At 38.0% G+C, this 22,926-nt stretch overlaps 1 protein-coding gene across 3 annotated transcripts in view; it reads left to right on the forward strand.

The window, feature by feature from the left end:
• SEM1 (SEM1 26S proteasome subunit) overlaps positions 1–22,926 on the forward strand; it is a 93,844-nt gene that overhangs the window by 19,575 nt on the left and 51,343 nt on the right. Inside the window, exon 3 of one of the 3 annotated variants that reach the window (XM_032760930.2) lies at positions 1,559–1,760. The exons of the other annotated variants lie outside the window; for them this stretch is intronic. Coding sequence (XP_032616821.1) covers positions 1,559–1,601 — 43 coding nt within the window. The 3' untranslated portion in view covers positions 1,602–1,760. Of the gene's footprint in view, positions 1–1,558; positions 1,761–22,926 lie in introns of those variants that run through there. 3 annotated transcript variants of the gene reach the window in all.

The raw sequence follows: 22,926 nt of genomic DNA on the forward strand, positions 1-22,926 counted from the left end.
GTGTTTTTGTTTTGTACTTGGTGGCCTCAATTTTTTTCTTTTGGTTTTTTAAATTCTAGCAAAGAATTTTTCATCTTCTCTAAGAATTTAGCTGATAGAAGAGCATTTCATCATCTTGTTTGTGTTCGTAAACAATTTATACATGCAGTTGGTGACCAGCCACCTCCCATTAGGAAAGCCAATAGACACAAACCTGAAGGACAGATTTGGTATACTTGTTACTTAAATTGTAGGTTGAACTTTGGGGTTTTTTTGTTCATTGTTTGTTTTTGTTGCTGTTGTTAAAGTGAATATTCTACAGAGTAGAAAACTAAGGTTTAAGAAAGTTGTAAAATTACTTTTATTTTAAATAAAGTATAAAATTTTAGCATGAGATAAAATTCAAAGACAGTTATCACATTCCCTAAAGATTGGCAGCAAGAGTTTTTGTATGAAGCATTTGGGTTTTCTGTGATCATCAGAAATACAGTCTTTTAGCTTTTCCTTTCAGCCTTGATTCTTATTTTAATGTATACTACATTAGATTTCTATAACTTTCTCTCATTTAGCTCTCAAAACAATGGAGATAAGTTGTTATAAATGAAGGGCAGATAATATAATCTCCAGTTTCCTGAGGGGTGGGGGAAGGGTTTAAAGGAAGCAAATTAGTTAGCAAAGAAAGGGCCAGAGTCAGAGTCTTGCACTGGAGTCTTGACTCCTAATCCATTGTTTATACCACCAGCCCATACTATAACCTAGCAGAAAACAAGGATGATTCATTTGAACAATCTGTGGCCTTGATATAATTTATGGAAATTAGCTCACTATTTGTATTCTAAATAACTATAAAAATTTTAGGAAAGCAAAGGAGTTTTGAGAAATGAATACTAAATACCATACATTATTCCTGTCATGTGTTTGCATTGGAATAGTGTGGTGGTGTCTAAGCCAAATTTACTTGAGAACAAATGTCTATCTTATTGGATGTAATGATGTAAAGCATATTAATCATACTTTAAATTTACTCAGTGTTTTATCATGGATTAGCCATCTAATAATTTTGTCATAAACTTTTATCTGAATTGTGGCAAATAAGGTTAGAGCAATAGATATATGTCAATATGGAAAGCAATCTGTTTATTCTTTCTGCATATACAACAGTAATACAGTAATACCTGTTATGATCATTATAAAATCCCTAAAGGTTTGATAGTGGTGTGTACTTTGCCTGAGGTTAATGAGTCTCAAAACTTATGTTTAAATATTTATTAGGAACAACATTCATATGGAATTTGGAAAGTATTTGAAGGATAGCAGTAAGTCCCTCACATTTCTTCCACAAATAGACTTATAAGAAAATTAAGGAAGATAAAATATAAGTTAACTAATGGGAAAAGCAAAATTTTATAGTATTATATTGACTCATATCCAATTTTCTTATGTAGTTTTTTTTTTTTCAGAGACAAAAATAAAACTATTTAGTGGTATTGTAAACTGATGTCTCAGGCATAGCTCATTTATTTGTTTATTTATTATTTCTAAAAGAATACCTAGTGATGTTCTTTCTGTTTTATCGTAGAGCTGAACTAGAGAAACATGGTTATAAGATGGAGACTTCATAGCATCCAGAAGAAGTGTTGAAGTAATCTAAACTTGACCTGCCTAATACATTCTAGGACAGAGAACCCAGGATGGGACACTAAAAAAATGTGTTTATTTCATTATCTGCTTGGATTTGTTTGTGTTTTTTGTAACACAAAAAAATAAATGTTTTGATATAATCTTGGTTTGGTTCAGAAGTCTTAATCTTTTGCCTCTAATCAATTTTCTTGTCAGATTTTCCAAAACCTTATTATATATAGATAGTAAAATTGCATATTATGAAATTTTCTTTCTTTTTTTTTTTTAATGTTAACTGTGTGAGGCTCAGGTTAAATGATCTGGAGTAGATTTCACCTGATTCCCAATTCAGTACTTTTCTTAAACCACATCAATTAATTGTTACTTCTATTTTATAAGGAATTTCTTTTACATCATGTTGAACCTTAATCTCTTCTGTATTTTGATAGCTTAGGCAACATTTGCTGACATTTATAAGGTGACCTTTCAAAACCTGTGTTTTAAAAATATTAATCATTTTAAATTGCTGTAATTTACTTAGTTCCTGAGCCATTAATAATATTATTAATGGTTGTTAGCATATTATTGGTACTTAAAGTCCAAAGTAGTTTAATTACAGTAAGAATGGTGTCTTCTATTAAAATTGAGGAAGTGGGCTCGAGATACTTTATCAACAAGTGCATATTTTCAGGTACTACATAGCAGGCTCATTTAGTACAACTGAGTTTTCACAGAGTGATAGCTGTTGCCACATCTACTTTTGTGAATGGGAGATTTAATTTGGTTTGTAAAGGATTCTTTGTGATGACTTAAATGTATGGGATATTTTTTAGGAATATTTTCAAATGTAAATGTTGTCACTAAGAACTACAATCAATCTGTAGTGTTGAGTAATTTCAAATGTAAAATTTATGTAACAATGCAGTGCAGATACCAGAATAGGGGTTGGTGGCCTGAAATACAAGTTATACTTAAAAATGGTTTTGAACATAAATATGTTTCTGCTTTTTTTTTTTCCTGTTGATGTTGTATTTTTTTTTTAATTTTATTTTTTATTATTATACTTTAGGTTTTAGGGTACATGTGCACAATGTGCAGGTTTGTTACATATGTATCCATGTGTCATGTTGTTTTGCTGCACCCATTAACTCATCATTTAGCATTAGGTATATCTCCTAATGCTGTCCCTCCCCCCTTCCCCCACCCCACAACAGTCCCTGGAGTGTGACGTTCCCCTTCCTGTGTCCATGAGTTCTCATTGTTCATTCCCACCTATGAGTGAGAACATGCGATGTTTGGTTTTTTGTCCTTGCGATAGTTTACTGAGAATGATGTTTTCCAGTTTCATCCATGTCCCTACAAAGGACATGAACTCATCTTTTTTATGGCTGCATAGTATTCCATGGTGTATATGTGCCACATTTTCTTAATCCAGTCTATCCTTGTTGGACATTTGGATTGGTTCCAACTCTTTGCTATTGTGAATAGTGCCGCAATAAACATACGTGTGCGTGTGTCTTTATAGCAGCATGATTTATAATCATTTGGGTATATACCCAGTAATGGGATGGCTGGGTCAAATGGTACTTCTAGTTCTAGATCCCTGAGGAATCGCCACACTGACTTCCACAATGGTTGAACTAGTTTACAGTCCCACCAACAGTGTAAAAGTGTTCCTATTTCTCCACATCCTCTCCAGCACCTGTTGTTTCCTGCTTTTTTAATGATGGCCATTCTAACTGGTGTGAGATGGTATCTCACTGTGGTTTTGATTTGCATTTCTCTGATGGCCAGTGATGATGAGCATTTCTTCATGTGTTTTCTGGCTGCATAAATGTCTTCTTTTGAGAAGTGTCTGTTCATGTCCTTTGCCCACTTTTTGATGGGGTTGTTTGGTTTTTTTCTTGTAAATTTGTTTGAGTTCATTGTAGATTCTGGATATTAGCCCTTTGTCAGATGAGTAGGTTGCAAAAATTTTGTCCCATTCTGTAGGTTGCCTGTTCACTCTGATGGTAGTTTCTTTTGCTGTGCAGAAGCTCTTTAGTTTAATGAGATCCCATTTGTCAATTTTGGCTTTTGTTGCCATTGCTTTTGGTGTTTTAGACATGAAGTCCTTGCCCACGCCTATGTCCTGAATGGTATTGCCTAGGTTTTCTTGTAGGATTTTAATGGTTTTAGGTCTAACATTTAAGTCTTTAATCCATCTTGAATTAATTTTTGTATAAGGTGTAAGGAAGGGATCCAGTTTCAGCTTTCTACGTATGGCTAGCCAGTTTTCCCAGCACCATTTATTAAATAGGGAATCCTTTCCCCATTTCTTGTTTTTGTCAGATTTGTCAAAGATCAGATAGTTGTAGATATGCGGCATTATTTCTGAGGGCCCTGTTCTGTTCCATTGATCTATGTCTCTGTTGTGGTACCAGTACCATGCTGTTTTGGTTACTGTAGCCTTGTAGTATAGTTTGAAGTCAGGTAGCGTGATGCCCCCAGCTTTGTTCTTTTGGCTTAGGATTGACTTGGCGATGCGGGCTCTTTTTTGGTTCCATATGAACTTTAAAGTAGTTTTTTCCAATTCTGTGAAGAAAGTCATTGGTAGCTTGATGGGGATGGCATTGAATCTATAAATTACCTTGGGCAGTATGGCCATTTCCACGATATTGATTCTTCCAACCCATGAGCATGGAATGTTCTTCCATTTGTTTGTATCCTCTTTGATTTCATTGAGCAGTGGTTTGTAGTTCTCCTTGAAGAGGTCCTTCACATCCCTTGTAAGTTGGATTCCTAGGTATTTTATTCTCTTTGAAGCAATTGTGAATGGGAGTTCACTCATAATTTGTGATTTTTGTACATTGATTTTGTATCCTGAGACTTTGCTGAAGTAGCTTATCAGCTTAAGGAGATTTTGGGCTGAGACAATGGGGTTTTCTAGATATACAATCATGTCATCTGCAAACAGGGACAATTTGACTTCCTCTTTTCCTAATTGAATACCCTTTATTTCCTTCTCCTGCCTGATTGCCCTGGCCAGAACTTCCAGCACTATGTTGAATAGGAGTGGTGAGAGAGGGCATCCCTGTCTTGTGCCAGTTTTCAAAGGGAATGCTTCCAGTTTTTGCCCATTCAGTATGATATTGGCTGTGGGTTTGTCATAGATAGCTCTTATTATTTTGAGATACGTCCCATCAATACCTAATTTATTGAGAGTTTTTAGCATGAAGCGTTGTTGAATTTTGTCAAAGGCCTTTTCTGCATCTATTGAGATAATCATGTGGTTTTTGTCTTTGGTTCTGTTTATATGCTGGATTACATTTATTGATTTGCGCATGTTGAACCAGCCTTGCATCCCAGGGATGAAGCCCACTTGATCATGGTGGATAAGCTTTTTGATGTGCTGCTGGATTCGGTTTGCCAGTATTTTATTGAGGATTTTTGCATCAATGTTCATCAAGGATATTGGTCTGAAATTCTCTTTTTTGGTTATGTCTCTGCCAGGCTTTGGTATCAGGACGGTGCTGGCCTCATAAAATGTGTTAGGGAGGATTCCCTCTTTTTCTATTGATTGGAATAGTTTCAGAAGGAATGGTACCAGTTCCTCCTTGTACCTCTGGCAGAATTCGGCTGTGAATCCATCAGGTCCTGGACTCTTTTTGGTTGGTAAGCTTTTGATTATTGCTACAATTTCGGAGCCTGTTATTGGTCTATTCAGAGATTCAACTTCTTCCTGGTTTAGTCTTGGGAGGGTGTATTTGTTGAGGAATTTATCCATTTCTTCTAGATTTTCTAGTTTATTTGCATAGAGGTGTTTGTAGTATTCTCTGATGGTAGATTGTATTTCTGTGGGATCGGTGGTGATATCCCCTTTTTCATTTTTTATTGCATCTATTTGATTCTTCTCTCTTTTCCTCTTTATTAGTCTTGCTAGCAGTCTATCAGTTTTGTTGATCTTTTCAAAAAACCAGCTCCTGGATTCATTAATTTTTTGAAGGGTTTTTTGTGTCTCTATTTCCTTCAGTTCTGCTCTGATTTTAGTTATTTCTAGCCTTCTGCTAGCTTTTGAATGTGTTTGCTCTTGCTTTTCTAGTTCTTTTAATTGTGATGTTAGGGTGTCAATTTTGGATCTTTCCTGCTTTCTCTTGTGGGCATTTAGTGCTATAAATTTCCCTCTACACACTGCTTTGAATGTGTCCCAGAGATTCTGGTATGTTGTGTCTTTGTTCTCGTTGGTTTCAAAGAACATCTTTATTTCTGCGTTCATTTCGTTATGTACCCAGTAGTCATTCAGGAGCAGGTTGTTCAGTTTCTATGTAGTTGAGCGGTTTTGAGTGAGTTTCTTAATCCTGAGTTCTAGTTTGATTGCACTGTGGTCTGAGAGACAGTTTGTTATAATTTCTGTTCTTTTACATTTGCTGAGGAGAGCTTTACTTCCAACTATGTGGTCAATTTTGGAATAGGTGTGGTGTGGTGCTGAAAAAAAATGTATATTCTGTTGATTTGGGGTGGAGAGTTCTGTGGATGTCTATTAGGTCCACTTTGTGCAGAGCTGAATTCAATTCCTGGATATCCTTGTTAACTTTCTGTCTCGTTGATCTGTCTAATGTTGACAGTGGGGTGTTAAAATCTCCCATTATTATTGTGTGGGAGTTTAGGTCCCTTTGTAAGTCACTCAGGACTTGCTTTATGAATCTGGGTGCTCCTGTGTTGGGTGCATATATATTTAGGATAGTTAGCTCTTCTTGTTGAATTGATGCCTTTACCATTATGTAATGGCCTTCTTTGTCTCTTTTGATCTTTGTTGGTTTAAAGTCTATTTTAGCAGAGACTAGGATTGCAACCCCTGCCTTTTTTTGTTTTCCATTTGCTTGATAGATCTTCCTCCATCCCTTTATTTTGAGTCTATGTGTGTCTGCACGTGAGATGGGTTTCCTGAATACAGCACACTGATGGGTCTTGACTCCTTATGCAGTTTGCCAGTCTGTGTCTTTTAATTGGAGCATGTAGCCCATTTACATTTAAAGTTAATATTGTTATGTGTGAATTTGATCCTGTCATTATGATGTTAGTTGGTTATTTTGCTCGTTAGTTGATGCAGTTTCTTCCTAGCCTTGATGGTCTTTACAATTTGGCATGTTTTTGCAGTGGCTGGTACCGGTTGTTCCTCTCCATGTTTAGTGCTTCCTTCAGGATCTCTTTTAGGGCAGGCCTGGTGGTGACAAAATCACTCAGCATTTGCTTGTCTGTAAAGTATTTTATTTCTCCTTCACTTATGAAGCTTAGTTTGGCGGGATAGGAAATTCTGTGTTGAAAATTCTTTTCTTTAAGAATGTTGAATATCGGCCCCCACTCTCTTCTGGCTTGTAGAGTTTCTGCCGAGAGATCAGCTGTTAGTCTGATGGGCTTCCCTTTGTGGGTAACCCGACCTTTCTCTCTGGCTGCCCTTAACATTTTTTCCTTCATTTCAACTTTGGTGAATCTGACAATTATGTGTCTTGGAGTTGCTCTTCTCGAGGAGTATCTTTGTGGCGTTCTCTGTATTTCCTGAATCTGAATGTTGGCCTGCCTTGCTAGATTGGGGAAGTTCTCCTGGATAATATCTTGCAGAGTATTTTCCAACTTGGTTCCATTCTCCCCGTCACTTTCAGGTACACCAATCAGACGTAGGTTTGGTCTTTTCACATAGTCCCAAATTTCTTGGAGGCTTCGTTCGTTTCTTTTTATTCTTTTTTCTCTAAACTTCCCTTCTCGCTTCATTTCATTCATTTCATCTTCCATCAGCGATACCCTTTCTTCCAGTTGATCGCATCGGCTACCGAGGCTTCTGCAATCTTCACGTAGTTCTCGAAACTTGGCTTTCAGCTCCATCAGCTCCTTTAAGCCCTTCTCTTCATTGGTTATTCTAGTTATCCATTCGTCTAATTTTTTTTCAAAGTTTTTAACTTCTTTGCCATTGTTTTGAATTTCCTCTCGTAGCTCGGAGTAGTTTGATCGTCTGAAGAGCGTAAACCTACCTTGCCTGCCTAACAGAACTGCTAGATGATCAAATGGAATAAGGAACACCAAAGAACTTTGGAAAGTATAAAAGTTTTGAATGGATAAGTGATATTTTTATAAATATAATGAAGCACAGGCAGCCACGTTAATGTTGTAACATGCTAAGAAGTATTTTGATGTGCATTTTCTCAGTATTTTGGTCTGTGGTTACAGGATGTGGTCACCCTAACAGTGTCAGATTACTGACACTACTAAGTGATGGCCTGAATGATGGCCACTTAATGTGATGATTTTAAATTATTGAGGTATAATTTTGAAACCTCATAAGAGTTGAGCAGAGGCCTTAATGGGTTATTTGTAGTTATCCAGTGTTTTGTCCTTAATTAAATATCAAAATTTAGGTAGTAGTTGTTAAGGATTGGGTACCTGAAAATTGGTATTTGGCATCAGGATGATAAAAACACATCTGAAGTAGGAAAGGAGATTAGTCAGGCAGATGAAAAAATTATTTGAAATTTTACAATTTATAGATTTCTCTCATTTGACCTTGACAGTGACCCACCCTGTGAAGCAGGAAGGAGAGGCCTGTTTATTGTAAACAATTTTGTCAAATAGAAAACAGTCTCAGAGTAAGTTAGGAAGTAAAAGGGCCCAGGATTGCAACAGCTAATAGGTGGCATATACAGAGCTAGAATCTAGTTTTCCGGACTCTTGGGTTTCTTGCATGATATTTTGGAAAGTGCATGAGTTCTGATGTTACTTCAAGGTTTGACTCATAATGAGACCACTTATTAGTTGTGTGTTAAGTTTCAGAACAGCCTGTTAACAGTTTGCCTTTTCTATAAAATGGAAAGAATCCTTGTAGGGTTGAGCTGAAGATTAGCATGTGATAATATAGTGGTAGTAATCAAAAATTTTTTTTTTTTTTTTTACTGAGCCATGCTACCACTTATGTGGAAGTTGCCTTACCTCCCCTTAATAACTGATGCTTACTATGTACCAGACATTGTTCTCAGCTATTTATATGTGTTAATCTTCACAACAACCCTGAGATAGGTAATGTTATCATGTACATGTCATATATGAAGAAAAGCACCAAGATGCTGAATAATGTGCCCATAGTCACTCAGGAAGCGGTTCCAAACAAAACAAAACAAAAAAACATCTTCAATGGAAGGGACTATTCTGCACAACTTAGGGTTTCTCTTTCAACAGCACTTAATATAGTCTCACATAAATGCTCCTTAAATTTTAGTTGAGTAGATACACAGAAAAGATGAAGTTTACTGCAAATTTGCTCCATGGTAGAAGTTTTTATTGATACAGACATAAATGTTTCTGTTAGCAATGACTCCCTTATTTCCCTTGTAATTTTTCATAATTATTTTCCAAAATTCAGTTCTGTTTGAAATGAAATTGTAGATGTAATAATGGTCAGCATTTTTCATTAGGCCTTGGCATAAAATTGCTGTAGGGGATGCCATGTCCATCCTATTCCCACTAAAAGTTTAGAGGACTATCATAATGAGCCAACTCCCTTTTGAAAGATTGAATGTTATATTAATAATGCTTTCTACAGCATGTTGTCGTCTGCACCGTATATTTTTAAACATTTATATCCTTCCTGTTCCACACTTCCCATTTTGAGAGAGGTAACACATCCCACCCACTTGGCAGAGAGCAGACAATCAGCAGCACCCTCATTCCACCCATACACATGATGCTGGGGGACTGGCCTTGGATTTTCCAGCTACCTTAATGGCTCCTATTGCACTCTGCTTTTAAGTGTCCTGAGTTTACTTCTTGCTGTATCCATATGTTCTCTTTAGTAATCTCACCAATGTCAGTTGCTTTTAAACAAATTCCACATGTATGATTTCAGATCTCTTCTGTTTTGGCCTGTCCCTGCAACTCTAATCTCATATATTCAGCTAACAACTTGATTACCTCTCCATGTATGAGTATCTTAAAATTAACTTGATGAGAAGAGAAGCCTTCATTATCCTTCTCAAACCTGATCTTTCCTCCAGTCTTCCCCACCTCAGTAAATACACCAACATTCAACCCAATTGTTTAAGCCAAAAATACAGATACTTATTGAATCTTCTGTTCTCCCAATATGCAATCCATTGGTGAGCCCTATCAACTCTACCTCAAATGCATATTTCATGTAGTTAGTACACTGCTTGCCTTTTTCATTCTTCCCTTCCCCTTTCCTAATGAATCCTCATCTCCCCTGCCACCCCCCACCCCCACCCCCAACCGTTAGATATCCATCTTTCTTTCACATGGGCCAAGCCTTCTTTCACAAGGCAAGCCAACACCATTCCCAGCTTGGGGGGTCTGCTTCATCTTAAGCCAGTCTTAGTAATCCCGTGCCCCGTACAAGTGATTGGATACAAGGATGGATAGCTTTAAATAAATTTGGGGCAATAAATCAAAAGGGGGGCTAGGAGCATCTGGCAAAGAAAAATCCTGCTTCATAAAATAGCACATAAAGCCAGCCTTTCCCTCCAAATATAAATAAGGGAGCATGTAGTCTCAATTGCTAGTGACAGTCATGTAACAGCTATTGCAGTTTGAGGGTGAAGATTAGAAAGTCTGGAAGAGGATTCTTTGATGATGTTATTGAGCTTGTTCTAGGACTAGGCTTCCTGTAAAACAAGCCTACAAACGTCCTTATTTTTTATTTTTTTAATTATACTTTAAGTTCTGAGGTACATGTGCAGAATGTGCAGGTTTGTTACATAGGTACACATGTGCCATTGTGGTTTGCTGCACCCATCAACCTATCATCTACATTAGGTATTTCTCCTAATGCTATCCCTCCCCTAGTCCACCACCCCCTGACAGACTCCAGTGTGTGATCTCCTCCCTGTGTCCATGTATTCTCACTGTTCAACTTCCACTTAGGATTGAAAACATGCAGTGTTTGGTTTTCAGTTCTTGTGTTAGTTTGCTGAGAGTGATGGTTTCCAGCTTCCTCCATGTCCCTGCAGAAGACATGAACTCATCCTTTTTATGGCTGCATAGTATTCCATGGTGTATATGTGCCACATTTTCTTTATCCAGTCTATCACTGATGGCCATTTGGGTTGGTTCCAAGTCTTTGCTATTGTGAACAGTGCTGCAGTAAACATACGTATGCTTGTGTCTTTATAGAATGATTTATAATCCTTTGGGTATATACCCAGTAATGGGATGGCTGGGCCAAATGGTATTTCTAGTTCTAGATCCGTGAGGAATCGCCACACTGTCTTCCACAATGGTTGAACTAATTTACAGTCCCACCAACAGTGTAAAAGTGTTCCTATTTCTCCACATCCTCTCCGGCATCTGTTGTTTCCTGACTTTTTAATGATCATCATTCTGACTGGCATGAGACGGTATCTCACTGTGGTTTTGATTTGCATTTCTCTAATGACCAGTGATGATGAGCTTTTTTTAAATATGTTTGTTGGCTGTATAAATGTCTTCTTCTGAGAAGTGTCTGTTCATATCATTCACCCACTCTTCTAGTATTTCTAGTTCTAGATCCTTGTTTCAAGTATTTCTAGTTCTATATCCTTGAGGAATCGCCACACTGTCTTTCACAACGTTTGAACTAATTTACACTCCCACCAACAGTGTAAAAGCGTTCCTATTTCTCCACATCCTCTCCAGCATCTGTTGTTTCCTGACTTTTTAATGATCGCCATTCTAACTGGCATGAGGTGGTATCTCATTGTGGTTTTGATTTGCATTTCTCTAATGACCAGTGATAAAGAGCACTTTTTCATATGTTTGTTGGCTGCATAAATGTCTTCTTTTGAGAAGTATTTGTTCATATCCTTTGCCCACTTTTTGATGGGGCTGTTTGTCTTTTTCTTATAAATTTGTTTAAGTTCTTTGTAGAGCCTGGATATTTATCTATCCAAGGGTAGACAAAGGATACAATCTATCCTTTGTCAGATGGTCTGATTGCAAAAATTTTCTCCCATTCTGTAGGTTACCTGTTCACTCTGATGATAGTTTCTTTTGCTATGCAGAAGCTCTTTAGTTTAACTAGATCCCATTTGTCAGTTCTGGCTTTTGTTGCCATTGCTTTGATGTTTTAGTCATGAAGCCTTTGCTCATGCCTGTGTCCTGAATGTTATTGCCTAGGTTTTCTTCTAGGGTTTTTATGGTTTTACGTCTCAAAATAATAAGAGCTATTTATGACAAAGCCACAGCCAATATCATACTGAATGGGCAAAAACTGGAAGCATTCCCTTTGAAAACTGGTACAAGGATGCCCTCTCTCACCACTCCTGTTCAACATAGTATTGGAAGTTCTGGCCAGGGCAATCATGCAAGAGAAAGAAAGAAAGGGTATTCAAATAGGAAGAGAGGAAGTCAAATTGTCTCTGTTTGCAGATGACATGGTTGTATATTTAGAAAACCCCATTGTCTCAACCCAAAATCTGCTTAAGCTGATAAGCAACTTAAGCTAAGTATCAGGATACATAATCAATGTGCAAAAATCACAAGCATTCCTATACACCAAGAACAGACAAAAAGCCAAATCATGAGTGAACTCCCATTCACAGTTGCTACAAAGAGAATAAAATACCTAGGACTACAATTTACAAGGGATGTGAAGGACCTCTTCAAGGAGAACTACAAACCACTGCTCAAGGAAATAAGAGAGGACACAAACAAATGGAAAAACATTCCATCCTCATAGATTGGAGAATCAATATTGTGAAAATGGCCATACTGCCCAAAGTAATTTATAGATTCAATGCTGTTCCCATCAAACTACCATTGACTTTCTTCAAAGAATTGGAAAAACCTACTTTAAATTTCATATGGAACCAAAAAAGAGCCTGCATAGCCAAGACAATCCTAAGCAAAAAGAACAAAGCTGGAGGCATCACACTACCTGGCTTCAAACTATACTACAAGGCTACAGTAACCAAAACAGCATGATACTGGTACCAAAACAGATATGTAAACCAATGGAACAGAACAGAGGCCTCAGAAATAACACCACACATCTACAACCATCTGATCTTTGACAAGCCTGACAAAAACAAGCGATGGGGAAAGGATTCCCTATTTAATAAATGGTGTTGGGAAAACTGGCTAGCCATACACAGAAAGCTGAAACTGGATCCCTTCCTTACACATTATACAAAAATTAACTCAAGATGGATTAAAGACTTAAACGTAAGACCTAAAACCAAACGTCCTTATTTAAGACATCTTAGGTTGGGTGTTTTGTTACTTGTACCCAGAAACAGCTTAACTGATAAATTGAGAATCTATTTACTCCCACTACTAGTATTAGTACTATCACTATTGCTTATTAGGATTTACTGCAATTATTACCTAGCCAGTCTACCTACTTCTACTCTTTCTGCCCTATAATCTATTCTAGAAAAAACACCACATTGTTGAAATTTAGATCATGTCACCGTTTTCCTTAAATGCTGTCAGTGCTTCTTAAAGCAGCATAAAATCTAAACTACTTGTAAAGCCCAATGTAGTCTGGCTCCTGCCAATCTTATTGACACACACCACTTGATTTTCAGTATTGTCATATTTTGATCACTTCTGAAGCATAAATCAAAGATAAATCACCCAAGCAAAAAGTGATTAAACTACATGCAGTTGCTTGAACATGCAAAGGCCAGGTGCTTTTGCACCACTTGTTCCCTGGGATGCTTGTCCTCATCCTGTTAAGTCAGGCCTTCCCTGATCATTTAAGCTAAGGTATCTACTTGGTTGTTCTACAACACGACCTCCTAAAAATTGCTCTCCAATACTGCCTGATTTTTTAGTTCACTGCTGTTGCATTGCAATGGCCAACTCCTTGTGTGTCAGAAACTAATGACAAACAATGGCCAGAATATTGATTTCATTTTATTCTCCACATATTTGCCTTGAGGGTTGATGGGTTGTCAAAAAGGTTGATACAAGGATAAATTCCATTTTATATTAGCTGTAGTTTTTATTCACTGGTCAGGTGGAATCGCTATAATGTTATTCTGATTCCTCTTCAGCTGTCATGAAATTGAAGAAAGCTTATACTCCTACCCTCTTTGTTACCCTTGCAAGATGACTTTCTTAGACTAGATGACTATTAGAGAAAGTCTTGCCACTTTTCACTGATAAGGATAATATTTAGAATCACAGGAAGAACCATTAGCTAACATTCCAGTGGTGCACAACACATTTAAAACTCTAGATTATCATCTTTGCCTGGGCCAGCACATCCCTGTTTACAATGTAACATTGTGTATTTCTCCTCTTAGTTACTCTTTTTGTTGTTGGTTGTGTTTATTAATGGTTTTCTGTTATAGACTGTATTCCTTAAAAGTAGAACTCCCATTGTATTCATGTTTATATCCCCTTGTCTTACTGTGGTTTGTCTCAGAAGCAACTTAGAATAGAGATAAGGATTCAAATGTGGGTATTTTATTACAGAAGTACTAGGGGAGTGGGGAAGTGAGTCAGGAAAGACAGAGAAGCTAAAAAAGAGTGTATATTTAGCAAGCTACACCATAGGGAATTCAACTTCAGTTCCACCTGGGAACTCTAGGAGGCTATATACAACATATCTTAGAGTTATCCTGTCCTAGGGGAGGGGAGCCAGGGTATTTATCAACTCGTCAGTCATTGGTTGAGAGTTACTCAGGAAAATCCCCCAGGATCTTCTGTTATGACCCATGTGTAGGCAGAGTAGGCTCTGGCTACCACAGAAAGTATTCAGACAGAATTACAGTTGCAGCTGAAAGTGGAGCTTTCCTGCGTGGAAGTGGTAAATGATGAAGAAATAAGGGCAGGGCACCAATCACATCTGCTACATCACTTGGTGTGTCTTAAATATTTGCTATAAAGTGAATCTTAAAACCATTGAATCAAGAGATCAGAAGAATGATTGGCAGAATCAGCATAAATTAGGAAACAGTAGAGACCTTTTATAACAATGAGAGATGGGCTTTGCCTTCCTTCTTGATTGTGAGTCACAAATCTGTGTAATAAGCCATTTCACGTCTAATTGTTTGTACCTAGACAATTTAAACCTTATGTCCTGCCAAAAGAGGTCAATCAGATCACTAATGACTAAGAAATATACTTTTTTGTTGCTGCCTATGGTGAAATGTCTTTCAGAAAAATCTTCATAGCTTTTTGCTTTGATTAAAAATATGGCATCATTAAAGCTCAATAACTGTTCAACAAATCGATCACCAAGATTAATCCCTTATTTAAGGTATAAATGATGTGCTTTTGTCTATGTTAGGGTTCATAAGTAAAGATTTAACAAAGATGTTTTAATTTTTCAAAACTCGTACTCAAAAACAAAGACTCATGGTTGGTATTTTATGTATAGAAATCCATGGTCCAAGTTAATAGGATGTGTCTTGATGATGATATTTCAAAGTAGTGGAATGCACAGGATACTGATTTTATGAGAAGAACAATTGCTTCTTTTTGCTAAAGCTAATAAGGCCTCTACAATGAGCCAGAGATGACAATTTGTTTTTATTTCTTTTACTGTCTTTCAACAATTACTTCTTTGGTGATTAAAAAAGGCATATGCAAAATTACTTTGGTTTCAGAGACATATACATCATTCCTCTTAAGTAAGACAGTTGAAAAAATTAAAGCTAATGATTTATATATTGAAGAAGTTTCTTCATATTTTATAATTTAACTTGTTAAATAAGTCTTGTTTTGGAAGCTAAGTTTTCACCATTTGATACAAGTCTATATAATACCAGTTCATAATGTAGGGACTAGACCAAGACTATTGTATCAAACAGTGCTGCTAGATTTTATTTTGCTTTACAAATTAAAATTTATTCTTGTAGACTAATAAAATTGTCTTTAAGTCAACTGACTCTGAAAGAGAGCATATATACTTTTATTTTTCCATGGAAAGCATTTTTCTTAATTTTTCTCATCCAAATAAATTTGATATCTCATTTTAAAACTATTTCAAGGTACAGAAAAATTTAGGGATAGTCAATCAGGAATTAAATGAGTGATGTCAAATGGTGTTCCCAGGAAACTGTGGGAAAGGGTGTGAGTATGAGGCTCTAGGCACCCCTCTTTTGTTTCAGTCAGAATAGTTTGACTTTCATTTGTTTTAGACATTGGAATTCAGCATACGATTTCATTTGAAAACTTGATTCTGCTGCCTTTCTTTTAAAGTTTGATAACAGTGATCTAGATGTTCTACAATATTGGCAATTTCTCCTAAATACTACCAAGTAAGTTAGGTTTTACTTTCTGTCCAGATTCAGGGTACAACCACTTCATACTGTGAAAATTATAAACATTTTTCCTAAGTTTTCTGAGTCTCTGTCATCTATATATTTGTGACTATGATGTTAGACTTATAGAATTGGATGGATGCTTAAAAAGCATCTACCTCTACCACTTCATTTTACAGATGAAGAAATAACCTCAAAGCCATTGTGACCCGTCCCCAAGGTCACATTGGGCAGAATCAAGAAATGAATCAAATTGAGTACTCTTCTCACTGCATTGAGCTTTCTCTTTTAGAGGTTCTATTTCACCAATTTTGAATATGGAATATTTGCTAGATATTAGGAAATATAAATGGCATAAAGAAAGGATGAGAATAACATTGCAAAAGAAATTTATTCATTCAACAAATATTTATTGAGCAGCTACCAAGCGTCAGGCATTGTATTCACTGAAACTAGTCTGTTAGTTCACATATGAAAAACGTATGTGTGCTTTATGTGATGTTTGTTAATGCAAGTTAAGTAGATTGCTCCTGGACTTTAGGGTGAAAACTTCTTTTTTAATACCATAGTGGATATTGGTTTTATCTTGACTACTGGGAACACATTGTCCTTTATGTTGCTAATAACATCTAGATTTTTTATGGGTAATTAATACCATCACTTCCTTTCCCTACTCCCCTTCCCCACCCTCTTTCATTTTTCTGCCGTCTTGGTGAAGCCAACTGAAGACTTTCTATCTTAAAAAGAGATAATAATGATGAGGAAAACTGTCAGTTCATTCAGCCCAGACCACTGAATAGTTCCGGCTCTGAGACCCTCTCCCCACCAGAGCACTTTTGATCCTATCTCCAGGCACAGCTCTTCAATCTCATGATGGATTCTAATAACTCTCTCACGTCCTTTCAGTAAATCCCCTTTCTGCTTAAGTTAATCAAAGTTGTCTTGTGTTGCTTGCAACCAATTAACTCTAAATGATATCTATATCTCTTTGTGAGAGATTCTGTATTTATCAGATGTGACAACACAAACTGCTAGAGAAGAACAAGATCTATGAAATTAAGGCCTTTGTCTCAAAGTCCAAAACCTGAGTCATTGTACCAAGAAAAGATGACACCAACCACCAACTGAACCTTTTAGCTCTTTGTTACCTTAACAAGCTTGATGTCAGGAGACCTGTTACACAATAAAGATAATTCCCTTCTCTCGATTATCTTCTCCCCATTTAGAGACGACTCCTGAGAAGCTGTCCTGGGCCTCTTAGGGCTGTGAAGCACTGTCATCCTTTTCCCAGTCTTCATTTTGATCTGCTAAAGTACCATTGCGCCGGCCCTCTGCTGAGTGCTGTTGACCTTGTTCGCTGATTGCTTTTAGTGATTCCCTTCGGTGATTGATGGAACTGACTGGACAGTAATGAAAACAGCGCTGATTTGCTTTATCTTAGCAGGATTAAAGCCTGAAAACAAATCTAATTTTCTTTTGTGGGGAATGGAAGTAGGAACAAAAGATTTTGATCAGTGTCTTAAAGTAACATGAAAGGAAGACTGGAGGATTTAATATGGTAAAAGGAAACTCTGTAAAGGAAAAGAAGCATAACTGTTAGATTCCTAATGGAAGGAGTGGTGACTCTCTAATTTCCTTCTTAACAATAAATGCTGTTCACATGCTAGGCATGGTATATACTAGCCCATAGATCCTCTCTATAAATTTGTGATGTAAAATGAGAGAAAAAGATATGGGAAATGTAAAACAGTCATGGGAAAATTGAAGAGGTTGGAATAGAGCATTGTACGGCAAAATTTGTCATCTTTACCGTTCCATGATATCTCTCAATAAAATTGGCAGAAATGTAGCTTGTAGGGAATTAATGGAAAGTTCTTGAGTCCTTTACTTGTTTTTCTGCCATTGTTAATGAATGTAAAGGGTTAACTATTAAAAACTGTAGTGTAGCACTGAGTATTAAATATTTATACATATATTTTACATTTAAATTTCAACCCTTTTAATAATTGTGGGTAAATAATAGGTAACAGACTGTGGTCAGCCTTATCATAGGAGGATGAATTGTTGCAGGAACATTCCTTCTTTCACATTTTCCTGGCAGGAATAAAGAGGTTGTTCAATCATTCAACCTATATATAGGTAGAGAGAAAGGCAGCAGAAGAGCCAAGTGCAATGTCATTGCATTACTGTAATCATAAAACTGTCAATGACTTAATCTCTAGGTCTTTATTTCACAACTGGAAAATGGGGATGTATGGGTCAAGGGCAGGGCCACTGCCAGCCTAAACAATGCCTCTATGTAAACAGGAAAATTTCACCCCTTCCTGCAGGATAATTTAGCCTCATGAATTTGGCAAATGGAGCTCAGGCTAGATTTCAGCCTCTGGTTTCTTTTGCTGGATTCTCTTGTACAGAGTACAACCTACATAGCTGTATATAACAGCCCTGGTGTGAGTTCTTGGTTGCCTGCAACAGAATCCAACCCTAAATATGTTATGCTAAATGAGAAGTTACTGGCAGAATATTGGAGTTCATAGATCAAGAGGAACCTGAGAAAGTAACAGAAGCTAGGACATCTCTGGCATCAGGACCTTAAAGTTGATTGAGGCTTTAACTCAGTAGCTGGACCCCAGGTGCTGCTGCAAAGGATTTGGCATCTGTCCATGTCCTCTTCCTTTGCATCACTCACTTAGGATTTACAGTCCCAAGAGTGATATTGATTGCCTGGCCCCCTGGCTATAACAGGGAGCTGGTGGAGGAAGGACCAGGCTCCTCAGCTTCTGAAGTAGGAAATGACAGTAAAGGCTGGCACTTAGTGTCCTCCCACTAAGACCACACGCCATTTGAGTTATCCCCAAGGAGAGATTGGGGTGTTATTAGGAAGCTGTGTATGTGTGGAGAGAATTGGGTGCTGGATAACTATAAAATGGTAAATGTCTGTTATATACTTAGCTGTTAATATCACCTAAAGGTATCTAGTTGTAGCTGCCATACAAAACTGCTCCAAAGATAGGGACATTAAGTGTTAGAACTAACGGCCTTTAAGTGACCAGTTTCCTGACCCAGTGTTTTAGTGCATGTCCTTTTCTCTATACCTAGAAGTGACGGCAGAAACTGATGGCCTGAAAAGGAAAGAATATCAAGTGACAGTTCATAGTGAAATACTGAAGATGCAATTCTATGAATTTATTATTCCTCTTGGTTCTCTGTAGTTTGCCCCATACTGTGTGCAGAAGACAGTTTTCTCCAGAGAAAGGAGAAAAGGCCTCAAATTTTATCATCTCTTCTCTCCAAGACAGAAATGCAACTATATTTTCCACCTTTTCCTTTTTTGATTTTTATTTATTTTCGGGGGGTGGGGTGGGGTTCAGGATGATGGCCATGTCCACGAATAACAGAGAAGTGGTCCTGACAATCAATGATGCTGCCTGTTGAGTGGGCTGAGGTACTGTGTCCCCAGGCTCCTACAAGATCCAAAGCCTTCCGTGTCACCCACCCCTGCTCCTTCTTCCTCCATGGAGGACCCTGGTGCTTGTGCACAGCTTTCCAGGATGGAAGAGAGCATAACAGGGATTCCATTCGTTGGCTCTTGCTCAAGAGTCTGCTGATTTTTCTCTTAGATGTGATTTTTCAATACCCGTGAGTTTCTTCTGTGCACAAAATTTCTGGCCCAGCACAGGGTTCAGTGGAATTTGTCCTTCCCCTGATTCATCATTCCTATTATGAAACCACAAATTTCCTGCCGTTGTATGCATTGTATGTATACTTTTATTTTTTTTATTTTGAGGCATGGTCTTGCTCTGTTGCCCAGGCTGGAGTACAGTGGCTTAATCATGGCTTACGGCTGTCTTGACCTCCCAAGCCCAAGCCATCCTCCCACATCAGCTTCCCAAGTATCTGGGACCACAGGCATGCACCACCATGCTCAGCTAATTTTTTTTTTTAGAGAAAGAGTCTCCTTATGTTGCCCAGTCTGGTCTCTAACTCCTAGGCTCAAGCGATCCCCCTCTTGCCTAGGCCTCTTAAAGCACTGGGATTACAGGTGTGAGCCACTGCACCCAGCCTGTATACTTCTTTTGATGGACTGATGTTCATTCATTAAAATATATGTATAAACACTGTTCTATAAGCTCTAGTAATATTCTAAGCCCTGGTTGATTTACCTATTTTGTTGGTAAGTAAAGCCTAGATGACCCTAGTTATAGATCTCTGGTGGATCTTAACAGTCTAGTGGTGGAGACAAGGAAGACAGAAGTAGACAAATGTGTAAATATGTAATTACAAATAATGAGGAAAATAATTTTAAAGAAAGAACAGGACTCTGTAATAGAGAATAGCAAGAGTGGGACCTACCTAGAAAGAATGACCATTAGGCTTATCTGAGGAACATATAAGTCATGATCTAAAAATTTGGCTGGCAGGAGTCAGGGAGAGGGGAGGTAGAGATGGGGATGGGACTGGGGCATAAGGGGTGTACATTTTTCAGGATGGGCCAGGCTTATGCTGTGGTCAAGCAGCCCACAGATCACAGTGGCTTGATATTTAAAAGTTTGCTTACACAAAGTCTGTTTTCCAGGGCAACTGTACTCTTGATGATATTGGTCTGTGAAACCCCATATGGCTGCTATGTTCTCCATCAAAAGGAAAGGATGTGCAGTGCCTTCCTCTGCTGTTAACAGATCATCAACCTGTGTGTGTTCATGGCCCCACCTAAATGTAAAGAGCTGGGATGCACAGGAGTGGAGAGCTATTATTGAGCACTAGTCATGTGGATATGTGCATGGAGTCAGCAAGGAGGGAGTGGGGTGGTGCTACAGCATTTCAGGCAAAGAGAGCAGCCTGGATGAAGGTCCAGCCTGCGCAAGGTAGGATTATGGTTAGCATACTGCAGTATTGTTGGGTAGTAAGAGATTATGATACTTCCTGTAGCTACATAACGGGCTTACTTGAAGGGTGACCCTATTGTTTCAGTCACCAGAGTTCAGTGGAAAGTCATGTCTTTCATATAAAAAGGAGGTCAGGCACAGTGGCTCATGCCTGTAATCCCAGCACATTGGGAGGCCAAGGCAGGTGGATCACCTGAGGTCAGGAGTTCGAGACCAGCCTGGCCAACATGGTGAAACCTGTCTCTACTAAAAATATAAAAATTAGCCAGGCATGGTGGTGCACGCCTGTAATCCCAGCTACTCGGGAGGCTGAGGCAGGAGAATTGCTTGAACCCAGGAGGTAGAAGTTGCTGTGAGCCGAGATTGCGCCACTGCATCCCAGCCTGGGTGACAGAGCAAGACTCTGTCTCAAAAAAAGTGAATAAAAATAAAAAATAAAAATAAAAATTAGAAGAAATGACTTCCATGTTTTATTAGTTTATTAATTATCTGCCTCCTAAAAGACAGAAACTATTAATAATAATTAATTTTATATAGTATGTGTGATAAATATAACATGAATTTTTTCGCTAAATTCTAAGTAGTATCATTATCCCCATTTTACAGATGATAAAACAGAGAAAAACAGACCAAGTGATTTACTTAAGGTCACACCTCTGGTAAGTGATACCGAGGCAGTCTGACTCAGGTGGTTTTTGGCCACTATACTACTCTCATACAGCTGAAAAATGTTTTCTTTGTGTTAGCCAGGAAGGACTCTGGTGACCAGGTGTCTGACCCTGTAGAAGAGGAAGTGTTATTGCATCTTGCAGGGGCAGGACAGAGGACAGGGAAAAGGTATGCATGTAGTGTGCTAATGAGGTTATATTTCCTTTTGGAGTTAGTGTTTATCCTAAGAATCAGATTTGGGATGGTGAGAAGCCACCATTTTGTTAGCTTAACTAGACAGTGTCCTTCCAGTGGTGGTATTGTTGTTCTTTCATACTAAGTGTTTTTGGACACTTCAGACTGTTGCAGTTGGAGAACCAGTCTGATTCTGGAGAACCTTCTCCAGTGCCCAAGTCATAGACACACCATCCAGGAAGTGATGGTACTCAAAATCAAAGCGTAAAAAACTAGAGTGAGGAAAAACTCAGCAGGGATGAAGCTGGAGGTGTTGGACGACTGCCTTCTCCTACCTACAACGTCTTCCCTCAAGGCTAATACTTAGGTGGGCCTGCATTTATTGTAATAATGGAGGCTGTTTCCATCAAACTTTTGGGTAGCTACCTGCAACCTTCTACAGCTCAGTGGCCAGCAGTGACCTTGGGGCAGAACAGGCACAACTCTTGGTTTCCTGCCCACCACTGTTTGTTCTTTCCTTGTAAAAGAAAAGGTATAGAAGTGCAAAGTACTACACAGAAGTCCTGGGAAGAATCACTGGGTGTGCAGGATGTTCAGTAAATAATTTTCTGGTCATTATACATGAGAGGCCATTGAGCTTCTGTTTGTCTTACTTGGAGTTACCACAGACTTTCACCAAATGAGGACATTGACCTAAGAGCAAGCACAGACCATATCATCAGCCAGGGAGTACTGTATTTGGTTTTCTAAAATTAAACCTATTTTTATAAGAGATATTTCTAGGATCAGATTTTCTATCCCGATATGGGCATTATGTAATAACAACAGGTTTCCCCAATTACTGTTTACACCGTGAATCCAAAGCCCTTAATAATATTGTCCAGATACCTAGTTTTTCCAATTAGGAATAGCCATAAATTGGAGTTTTTACATGAGTAATTCTGCTCTCTGAGGAGCATCCTCTCCAGGCATGCTCTGCAATGTCTTATACCTCTCAACTTTGCTTATTTAGTTTCTCCAGGGTAGGATGCTTTTTCCTCCTTTCTTCAATCGGTTAAATGTTCATTACCTTTAAGAATTCATTTTTTTTGCATTATCCTCTTTTAGAAGCCTTTTTTGAACTCCCAGGTTGAGCTCTGTGCCTCTCTTTCAGTTTTCCATCTTTATGGAAATGAATGAACATCAGTCCATCAAAAGAAGTATACAGGCTGGGTGCAGTGGCTCACACCTGTAATCCCAGTGCTTTAAGAGGCCTAGGCAAGAGGGGGATCGCTTGAGCCTAGGAGTTAGAGACCAGACCGAGCAAGTATCTTTATCTTGTTCTTTAGGCTCATTCAAGTAAAATTATCTACCCTGAAGTTTCTTTT

The sequence above is a fragment of the Hylobates moloch genome, unplaced genomic scaffold (assembly GCF_009828535.3).
Source record: "Hylobates moloch isolate HMO894 unplaced genomic scaffold, HMol_V3 SCAFFOLD_1, whole genome shotgun sequence".
Classification (NCBI taxonomy): Eukaryota; Metazoa; Chordata; class Mammalia; order Primates; family Hylobatidae; genus Hylobates; species Hylobates moloch.